Below are 11,859 nucleotides of genomic sequence, written 5' to 3' on the forward strand. Positions count from 1 at the left end.
AGAAATACGCATATCTTATAGTTGATTGTGAAACATCACAACTTTTTACTGAGCTATATTGGTTATTAGTTGAAGGCAACCTAGCTAGCTAGGGAGATGATTAGAGACGAGTTGCGTGTAAAATGAGATAAAAAGTTCTCATTTGGGTAGGTGGGTAGGAAGCAACATCAAGTCAATCATAAATTAGCAAAAAATAAAATCAATTACCAAAGATTTCATATTGTTATTAAAAGACAACACTTGATGAAAAAGAAAAGAAAAAAAAAAAAAATTATTTGTGAGGGAAATAAATAGAGAAATATTGCCCCATGTAGGAGACAAAGTTAAAGCATTCTATATATACTGTTTTATTTGCTTTCTCCGTAACTTCAGGAGTTTTAATGGTCAACAAGTAATAATGAGGTGATTGTGGAGGACCAGATGCAATTTGTTTATCAATTAATTATGACATTTACACCCTAATATGCCTTCTAATTCATCATTATGATACACATGCCTTGTAACCCTTTCCTTTCTGATTCACTTTCTTTTTCTTGGGTTGACTTTAGGGTTCCACAATTTTAAAGACGAAAGAAAAAAAGAAGAAGGTAATATATATATATATATATATTTCTGTCATCTATTTTCTCTTCCTAAAATAAAAATATTATAAAACACTCTTAAAATCACGAAAAAAAAAAAAAAAAAATTTATCAGATGTACTCTCTTTTTAATATTGTTGGGGGAGAGAAACACCAAACTAGTCAAATAAGAGTAAATTAATATAAATATTATATATTAGGGCATTACTTCTAACCTAAAAGCCTAAACTAATGGGCTTGAGTGCACTTATATACATATTAAGTAGTATTTTTATTTATACCTTCTTAATGTGTGACACAAACTTTACAAGTGCATGTACAACAAATGTAAATAAGTCAGTCAAGGATTTAAATTTCTCTAATCATTAAATTGTCTATTGTACATTAAAATTATCTAGATCTATAGATCTATAGCAGGTCGATAAACTTATAAGTGTTTAATTATATGAGTAATGCTATGTATACTTTTACTTCTCCACACCCATAGATGCTTTTAAAGCTACCATTGAATTTGTAATGAATTTTTATTAAATTTTAATTTAATGATAATTTTAAAAGATATATATAAGTGTAGAGAATTAGGTATTGAGAGGTGAGTATGCGTAGCGTTAGTTTAATCATATTAGGCAAGAATAAGAATGATATATGGTAGCTTATAAATATCTACGTTCTCCCACTAATACATCTAACAGTTGGATACGAGTAATACTACACACATTTTCACTCTTATACTCTATGATATAGGTTTAAATTTAAAAATAATTTAAAAATTGGAAATGAGGTTCATGCATGCATTTACACCATTATGGCGCCAACTGTATGCGATTGAGACTTGGGAGTGAAAAAGGCAGAAAAGGTCAAGGGGTAATATTGTCTCACACGGAACTTGCTTTCCTTAATTTGCACCTTCATTCAATGCCTGGGTTTCATCACCACCTGGCTTAGTTGCTTGGGGAATTTTATACAATATATACAAATTAACAGAAATTTCATTGAATTTTCTGCAAGTAATTAATATTAATCATCAGCTTTTTTATTTTATTTTTTATTTTTAAAAGTAAATACTTGACTAGTAATTTAAAACACAGATTAAATTTTAAATATTTTTTTATTAGAAAAAAAATAAAAATTCCACATATATATATATATATATATAATACACATGCATTAACAAAGCCCTAAAGTCTCTTATTGTGTTATGATGGTTTTTGAGTTTTTAAAGAAGATTCGCAAATAATGTGACCATTTTTTTTCTTCATATCAATGGGAAATAGCCACCATTATTCGAGTAATTTCACACAGCTGAGCTAGAGAACGAATTATATAAGTGTGTTTTATGTGTCACTCCGGACAAAAAAAAAAAAAAAAGAGTATGCTTTATGTGTCGTTTGATGTTGCCAATTTCTATAAAAATCTCTTAATTACAATGACACTATTTTCCATATTTCCATCAGCCCTCTGAGTATTTCTGTTGCCATCCAGCAACAGCCAGGGCCCAGAATGCTACACAGAGTCTAGAGTAAGAGACAACCGTGGGGGTGTGATGATTTAAAATTATTATTAATTATTAACAACTAGTGTTGGAGGCTCGGAGCTAATACAACAAAAGAATAGCATTTACAATTAGTATCACAAGTTTGTAATCCAAAAAGATATTAGGTCGTTATGACTGTTAACATATTTTTTTTTGCCAAATCAGCTAAGATTTAAAACAATCTGTCACATTTTGGTTCGAACGACACTTAATCTTGTTTGAACGTAAGATAGCAATGTTCAAACAGGATACAATGAGTGTCTCAAATTTAACTTAATGATAATCTCGATCGAAAATTATGCAATGATTGCGATTTGAGCTTTATGTGAGTCTTGTAATCTAACTTCGTCCGAACTTAATGCAATATTACTTGCGATCCAACCTTTCTAAAACTTCAAAATTAATGTCTTGAAGTCTTGGTTTGAACAACTTGAAGTAAATGTCTTGAAACTTTGTCTTGAAGTGCCTTTCATGTTCTTGTTCAATTTGAACGAAGTTTTGAATCTCGTCTTAAGAGCATCTCCAACAACAGTCCCTGCAAAATATAATTTTTCCCAATAATTACTACAACAAACTTTCATATCAACTTTCAATAATTTTTTCTCGTTTTAAGTAATATTTTATTATACTTTTTCTTTCTTTCTTTCTTTCTATGTTTTTTAATCTTTCCTTTCTCATTCTCTTTTTATGGGGGGAGAAAAGGAAATGATAAAAAATAATATTTAATTAGAATATATAGTTAGAATAGATGTTTTGTTAAAATGTGCAGTGAAAAATTAGTAGTTAAAATGAAAAAATATATATATATATATACATTTTAAGTAGTTAAAATAAAAACCCTAACTAAAAATGCTTTAAGACCAAACCAAACTCTTAAGTCCTAAACCTACAAGAACCGGTTAGGCTAAAATAAGAGGGCAAAATGATCTTTTTAATTGAAAAGACTATTTTGCCCTTTTATTTTTGCTTTTTCAAACTTATAACGCAACAAGTTTAATCACTAATAAATTTGTCAAACAATATAAAACCTAACAATATATATATATATATATATATATATATATATATTTTAAAAAATAATAATAAATGGAGGCATGATCGTTAACGTAAGTATTTACTACAGTGCATGGTCCTGGTTTGTCGTTAAAAATCTAACATGGTAGATTTCCTTGAGATTCTCTCTCTCTCTCTCTCTCTCTCTGTGTCTCTCTGCTTTATCTTCCAGAAACATGGCATATTGAGAGAGACAGAAATAAAGGAGAGAACTGAAAACTCAAAAGGAAGCCAAGAGGTTTCTTAGGGAGAGTGAAAAAGACAGGATAAGGTGGAGCTAGAGCTAGGATGGAGGTGGGTCTCCACCCATATTGTTTTCTGGGACCCACAGTTTCTGCACCCCAACCAATGACTGCTCGAAAGCTAGCAGAAGGTCATGTCAGACTTAAACAGATAGATCATCTCTATAAATACGGGCTCCTCCTCCCCCCGCCCCCCACCTCGTCAAACCCCTCTTACTGTTTCAGTCTAATTACACTCTTTCCAAAGTCTCCCTCTCTCTCTCTCTCTTCTAGCTCACTTTCTTTCTCTGTAACTGTCTCTGTTTTCTCTTTATTGGGCTGTTTTTTTTTTGGTTGTTGTTGGAAAAGAAAGTGTAAGAAAGTGATCTTCAAACTCTCTCTCTCTTAAAACCACAATGCTCTTTGGGAGTTGAATTCCATTGATATGGAAGAGTTTTACAGGCTGAATCCTGTAATATCTTGCTCAGATAACAACATTTGTGCTACTACTTCAGCTGGGTTTCATCATCATGCCCCTATGGATAACATGCTCCAATTCCAAGCTGCTGAGATCACGGATCTGATCAAGACCCAGATTGCTAATCACCCTCTTTTTCCTAATTTGGTTTCTGCTCACATACAATGCCAAAAGGTAACCTTTTTTCATTCCATAATATGGGGTTCTTTCTTTTTTTTTTTTTTTCAAGTATTTAACTTACTTTTATTATTGGTCAAAGAGACAAGAGAATAAGTGATCTCAAAGTGATGTTTTTGATTGAATTTTGTGGGTTTAAAAGGTTGGAGCTCCCCCAGAAATGGCTTCTCTTCTTGAAGAAATCGGCAGAGAAAACCACGTATTAAGCACTTGCAGTAAGATGGAAGCTAATCCGGAACTTGATGAATTCATGGTAGTATACTTCATTTTTAAAGCAAGCCATTCACTTTTTTTTTTAAAAAAATTATTTATTTTGTTTCTTTAGTATTTAATAATGTTCTAGTAGGAAAAGAAAACTTCGGATCTGGTTACTGTTTCTCAAGATATTTTTTTTTATCTTCTACAACTGTTCACCGTTGTTTTTCAAGGAATCATATTGTGAGGCTCTACATCGATTCAAGGAGGAGCTATCCAAGCCGTTCGATGAAGCGACCATATTCTTGAGTGGCATTGAATCACAGCTGAATAGTCTCTGTAAAGAAACCTTGGATTATCGCTCTGGTATTGTTTTTCTTTTCATTGACTTCCACGGTTGCACTTAAAGGTCTTCTAAGAGTTATAAAATATGTTGAAAAAATCACATGAATAGTGGAGAGTCTAATATTGAGCTCAAGCTTTTGGTACCATTTATTCGTTAAAGAAATGGTTTTTCCTGTTGATTTGACTGATAACGTGGAACCTAAATGGGCAGCACTATTGCCTGTATTCACACTTGGGCAGTATATACATATAATATCTCATTGCTATGTTTGTCACATTAATGTCAAGAACTTGATAGTGTGTAACCACATGTTTACACTTTTCACGGTATCTTGAAAACCTTGCAAAAGCAGATATTTGGTTGATTTTGGTATTTCCATTTTATAGGATCCGTCTGTTATGTGATCATATTAATGGGTCTATTTCTTCTGTTCTCCTATTTTACTGCTGCTGGTCTTTTTTCCCTCCAAATCAAACATTCATGAAGGTTATCAAACAAGGGAAAATCTGACTAACATACCTGATGCGGGACAGTATATTGAAATTAGGGCAAAGAGGAGAAAGAAGCTAAGAAGAGAGAGAAAAGAGAAAGATACAAGTTGGGAAAGAGAGAAGAGAAGTAAGAGAAGAGGGGAGAAGAGAAAGAGGAGAGAGAAAATCACTTTCTCATAATTTTAATTCATCAAAGTCTGTCTTCATTGGAGTACAAATATGCTTATCTCGACTCCGACTAAACCCTAGGGCAACGGTCATTTATTAACTTGCCTCGCGGTTTTATTGATCTAATTGACATAATTTTATTGACTTACCTCGCATGGAAATGCCCATTATCGAATTTCTCTAAATAATCTAGGGCAATACTTAATACCATTGACTCTTAAAAAATAAAATACTGATAACTCGTTCCCCATCATCAAATTTTAATTATTCTTCAAAAGTTGTCTTCATTGGAGTACAAAACATGCTTGAATAGAATCCGACTAAACCCTTTAGCAACACCCAATTAATTTTTTTTTTAATAAGTGATTGAAATATCATTAAAAGTGTAAAACGCACCTAGATACCCATAGAGTATACAAGAAAAACACCTACCTAGAAGAAGAAAAAAGAACACGAAAATCATGGTAACTAAGCACCAAAGAAAATACAACTACATATGCCCAAAGATAAAGAGTATTAAATAAAAAAAACTTAATCCCCTTCAACTTCCTCTCAGGCCTCAAAACGTCTCTCGTTTCTTTCCCTCCAAAGGCACCACAAGAGACAATAGGGCACCATCTTCCATACAACAGTACTTTGAGAGATACCAATAGACCACCATCAAGAAAACAAGTCGACTACACCTCTAGGTATAACCCAATATAGCCAAAGCAATTGAAGAATACATTTCATAAGGGACAAGAAACCTCACAATAGAGAAGAAGATGGTCCAGAGATACCCTTTTCCTCTTACACATAAAACAACTATCGACCACAACGACATGTCGCTTCCTATTTGTAAGGGCCGCCAATCAAACAAAAATAGGATCTCTAGCAATTTTTGTTCAAATTGCTAGTAATGTGGACAACAATTGTGAAAGAGCCTATATATATGAGACCCAGTTGCCTAAATAAATTTTGGCTATTGAGCCACTTATTCGAGGGTAATTCTAGAAGTCACTCTTGTATCACTCCATGAATGTCAAATGAGGTGGCATTTAAAATCACTATTTGATCAAAATTTAATAATGATCGATCACAAGCACAATGATGCATTTAGAAGCCACATCATTTTTAGAGTGACATAAGAGGAACACAAGAGTGACTTCTAGCATTACTTATTATTTGAATAGGTAGGTCCCATAGAGGCTCTCTCACATTTTCTGGAGATATCCATCAAAAAAAAAAAAAAAAAAAAAAGGCCCTAAAAGGAGTAATAGTCTGCGAACACTTAATCTCATTTATCAACTTACCTAACATGAAAATGCCCGTAATTGAATTACCCTAAATAATCGAGGGCAACACTTCATACCATTGACACTAGAAAAATGAAATAAAATATTAATAAGTCGTTCCCCATCAATACCATTCCTGATTTTTTATTTATTTTTAATAAACCTTACCATATACATGAATATGTGGATCACAATGTCAATTATGATTAATCTACTTGATGTTATTTTTTTAATTAGTTTTACTTTTTTTTTTTTGAGATAAATCTAACAAATCTATTATTAGAAAAATCATCTTAAGCACAACGCTTTACAGAGATAATATCATAAATACATTGGGGGACTTCCTCTATAAGACCCTATTACTCGCTAATAGTTAACACTTCCTTCGCAAGGCGGTAGGCTGCACCATTTAAATTTTGCTTGACATGATGAATCTTCCATTTATGAAGCGGTTCAAAACCCCTCGAGCTTCCTCGATTAGTTTTAGCTTATTAGCCTTGTATTGAAACATTTCCTCTATGCCACCTTAGTACTCAATGGCATATATTCTTGTGAACCCAAAAAGAATAGTTGATGTGGTTGTTTTGCTGAATTAGTCGTAACACATGCAGTGGTTTTCTTGGCTTGGGTTCCAACTTAACATTTAGCTTCGGTTTCAGTTTCCCTAGTGCATTTTCAGACAATATTCTTTAAGCCTCTTCTTTAATTGTTATGGCTGGCTTTAGAATTGATTGGGACTCTAATTTCCAACTAAAGTTCGGCAAGGAAAGGTTATCCACGCTGCCTTAACAATGGAATATTATTGATTAGGTCAAACTAACATGCAGATTTTCAGCTAGTTTCTTTTCAATATTACTGCAGAAGAATAAATAACCTTTTATTATGCTGTTGATTTAGTTATATTTACAACAACTGGCAACCCTGTGCTGCTTGGCATTTAAGTGGAAAACACATTTCGAAAAGAATGATTGTGCCATAGGGAAAGTGGCATGGGTGACAAGTCCTTTTTTAAAGGAATTCTAGTGACAACCCTTTCTCTTTTTTCCTCAGTGAGTACATGTAATGTTTTTGTTTGTATTTAGATTGTGCTGTATCAGCTTTGGTAAATGGGAAACCAACAACATCAACACATTTGCCTCTTCCCCGATTTGCTTTGATGAAATTTGCCTTGTCATAAAAATAGGCGTTCAAATGGAACATCACCAAGCATTTACCACATGCATATCATTCATATTTTTGACCTAATGAAGAGCCAAGCTGCATTTACTAGTGAATACATAATGAAAGCCACAGAGACAATTAAAGTAGAAAATTTAGTTACTTTGAGCAAGTACTTGTCTAAAGGTGGTAGGGTTACCCTTGTAAAGAGCACTCGATCCTATTTTCCTACCTATTTCTTGTCCCTCTTCCCTCTCCCTATATGTTGCAAATTGCATAGAGAAACTTCATCAAAATTTCTTATGGGGCGGCCTAGGCGAAGAGTTCAAATTTCACTTGGTAAGTTGGTTCAAGGTTTGTTCATTGATCTTTGAGAGAGGGTTGGGGGTTTGGAACTTGTTGAAGTTCAATTGTACTCTTTTGGAAAAATGGTTATGGCGTTATGTGCAATAGAGAGAGACTTGGTGGAGGACTCTAAATTAAATTTGACAGTTCATGGGGTGGATGGTGTTCTAATGAGCCTATTGAGGCGTATGAGGTGGGGGTATAGAAGAACATTAAGAGGGTTTGGGGGAAGTTTTCAAGTCATACTAGGTTTGAGGAGGGAGATGATGCCAATGTTAGATCTAAGCATGATTTGTGTTGTGTGGACAATGCCCTTAAAGAGCCCTTTTCAGATTTATATGGTATTGCTTGTGCAAAGGATGCTTCAATGGCGGCTCACTTAAAAGTTTTCTGGTGGCTCCGATCAATGGAACGTAAGCTTTGCTAGAACAGCTTGTGATTGGGAGGTGTGTGTACCTTTTTCTTCAAATTGTTGTATTCAATTAGAGTGAGATTGAATGCTGAAGACAAGTTTAGGTGGCCCCCTTCCAAAAAAGGCTTGCTCGTTGTTAGCTCCCACAATGTACTTGCTTGTAATGATGACACCCCATTCTCTTGAAAGAGTATTTGGCGGGCTAAGGTTCCTTTGAGAGCGGCAATTTTTGCTTGGTCGGTGGCTCTAAGGAAGATCTTTACCATTGACAACTTTAGAAAGCGACATATCATTGTGGTCGATAGGAGTTGTATGTGTAAGAAGAATAGGGAGTCTGCAGACCATCTTCACGTACATTGTGAGATTGTTGGCACCTTATGGAATGCCTTTTTTTGGTCGGTTTAGGCTGTCTCAGTTGATACCTAGTCGAGTAGTTGACTTATTTGCTTGTTGGTGGACTGGTGGTAGCATTAAGAGTACTGCTGTGTGGAAGATAGTGTCTTCTTGTTTTTTGTGGTGTCATTGGAGAGATGAAATAACAGAAGTTTCGAGGACTGTAAGAGGATGTTGGCGGAGCTTTAATCTTTTTTCTTTTTTACTCTTTATCTTTGGACAACTGCGTTTGTAACTCCTTTGGTGCTTAGTTTTCATAATTTTTTTGTTCTTTTTTCTTGTTCTACTTTAGTAGGTGTTTCTCTTGTATACTCCCCATGTATTTAAGTAGCGCTTTTCACTTTTAACGATATTTCAATTATTTACAAAAAAAAAAAAAAAAAAAAAATCCTCGTTGAAGTTCATTTGTTACATTGATGAATCAAATGTATACCTTGCTGGTTAATGTAATCCATATTTTTTTTTTCTACACCCATGCGTTTTTAGTGCATTGATGCTCAAGTTTAAATTCTTATGAAAATGTATACGATGTGATTAATTTATGTACACAACTTTCCTGGTCCTATAACTTGTCTTTCTTTCAGATGAGGCAATTGGGACTTCAGAGGAATTAAGCTGTGGGGAGGTAGATGCACCTGAAAGTCAAGAGTACTCTTCTGGTGCCCGTCCGGGTGACCAGGAAGTGAAAGAAATGCTCCTTCGAAAGTACAGTGGCTATCTTAGTAGTTTAATGAAAGAGTTTTTAAAGAAAAGAAAGAAAGGAAAGCTACCAAAGGAAGCAAAACTAGCATTGATGGAGTGGTGGAATACTCATTACAGATGGCCATATCCTACGGTAAAATCCAATATGATCTCATGGGTGTTCTTCTTTTATGTTTTAATAATGTTAAAAGTGATTGAAATTTACTTTTTCCATTTAATTTCGGATTTTAGGATCAATGGTGGTTTATCATAGTATCAAAATTGGCAGCCAGAGAATGGGAGGTTTATCCTTCATATTTTTCACAAATCTGTGATGGCTTTCCTCACAATTATAACCTTGTACAAAAAATATAAAACCCAACTATGTCTACAACTAAGAGTATGTTAGGAATTGCGTTGGAAAATACAGCTTTTTTTTTTTTTTTAAAAAAAAAAGTTTTTTAGAAAAAGCTTCATTTTTAAGCATTTTTCAAAAGTACATTTTAGCTTTTTTTTTTAGAGTGAAAAAGTCAAAGAAATGCTTTTGAATAATTTGTTTACCAAACATATCAGCTTTTTGTTTGGCATGACTTTTTATATACTAAAACTACTTCTTAAGCTTCTGAACCCAATCTCAAACACACAGGGAGAAAAGTACTTTCAAGATCATAGAAATTAGAGTTACAAGGTTGCTTGAAAACAATAGACTCTAATCCTGTGTGTGGTGATAATTTTAGTTGAATAGAACTCAACTCAACTGAAGTAAACTTGTAACATTTTCTTTTCATTATCTGATATGCAAGATCTATGCCATAATTATACATGGAAGAACTTAATTTCAATCAAGTTTTAAGGTTTGTGATATTTGATATATACCATCACAAACCATTCCTCTTAATTACAAAGCTAGCTGGGTTTTGGATATGTGTCAGATTTGTTCCAAATATCTGATTGGGTGAATGAATAGTTTCCAGGAAAAATCTTAGAAGGTGAGAGTGTATACTAGTTACCATTCATTTGGAGGAAAGATTAGCTCAATGAAAACAGCACCAAGATTTGGTTGTTCTTTGTTGGGTGGGAAAAACATGTATGAAATAGAAACATATAGAATGAAAACAAAAAGGTTTATGTTTTTTTTTTTTAAAAAAAAAAATCATAAAAAAATGGATGATGATATCATGATGGTACAGGATGAGGATAAAATGAAGCTATCAGAGGCAACAGGATTAGACCAAAAGCAGATCAACAATTGGTTCATAAACCAGAGGAAACGGCACTGGAAACCTTCTGAAGACATGAGATTTGCTCTCATGGAAGGTGCTATCAGCAGTGGTGGAGGAGACGTGTACTTTGACACTGGAGGTGGAGGAGGAAGTGATGATATCTGATATCTGATCTTGGACAATTTGCTTCATAATCTGGATTAAAAGATTATTGCGTGCAATACTACATATATTAATTAATTTGTCATGTTATAGCAATATCTTCAATAATTTTATGCATTTTCTATATCCAAAAACCACAATTATCTATTGTATATTCTCTTTTATCTACTTTAAATATCATTTTTCTTTTTTCTTTTATTATTTCTTTTCTACCCATCATTGTTGAGCTTCACATTCTCAAACTCAGAATGAATGTTTAGAGAAAAGAATTAAGCAGAAAGATAATACCAAACGTGATATTTTTCAATATGTTATGGAATATATTATAATGTAAACTTTCTAAATATAAGGAAAAGAAATAATATTATATTTTTATGCCAAAAGATGAAAAGAATAGCGTGAATCAAGCTATAATCGTGTATGATGCATGCATGCATGTTTAATTTAACGCATAATTATGTCACGTCACGACTTGTTCATATCTTTGATTTTTAAATTATATTGATGAAAGGTTCATAGTTAATTCTGTCAGTGTTGATATATCAAGTATGTATAATTATTAATTTAAAAAAATTGGGAAATATTTTTTTATTTTATTCATATTTTTATATATAGAAACAGCCTTGATAATTAGTCAACTTTGTGAGATTATCAAAGAGAGCCTCATATTCAAACAGATTAACAGATAATGGTAGCACGCCATGATTGATGATACCCGCTACTCTAGTAATTACGAATTTAATTATTTAATTTTTGTTTTAATACTTTTTTTAGTATGTGTGGGTTCAAATTCTTGTATAATAAAGTGGTATTTAATAAGTGAAATATTTAATTAAAATAAGAAATAAATTATCAAGACAGTTTAAAATCTGGACCTTTTTTTTTTTTTTTTTTTTTTTAACCGAGTAAATTCAGCATTTCTATTCTAATATCATTTGAATCATTACATTTTATTTTATTTTTTATA

General features: G+C 32.9%; 1 protein-coding gene across 1 annotated transcript; it reads left to right on the forward strand.

The window, feature by feature from the left end:
* The first annotated feature begins 3,625 nt into the window (after window positions 1-3,625).
* LOC132172981 (homeobox protein knotted-1-like 10) lies at window positions 3,626-11,090 on the forward strand. The gene is made up of 5 exons (XM_059584548.2): window positions 3,626-4,041; window positions 4,187-4,297; window positions 4,473-4,605; window positions 9,411-9,661; window positions 10,698-11,090. Exons 1-5 carry the CDS (start codon window positions 3,835-3,837, stop codon window positions 10,893-10,895), a joined length of 900 nt encoding a protein of 299 aa, XP_059440531.1. The 5' UTR covers window positions 3,626-3,834; the 3' UTR covers window positions 10,896-11,090.
* Window positions 11,091-11,859: the final 769 nt, after the last annotated feature.

The sequence above is a fragment of the Corylus avellana genome, chromosome 1, assembly GCF_965113065.1.
Source record: "Corylus avellana chromosome 1, dhCorAvel1.hap1.2, whole genome shotgun sequence".
NCBI classification, from domain to species: Eukaryota; Viridiplantae; Streptophyta; class Magnoliopsida; order Fagales; family Betulaceae; genus Corylus; species Corylus avellana.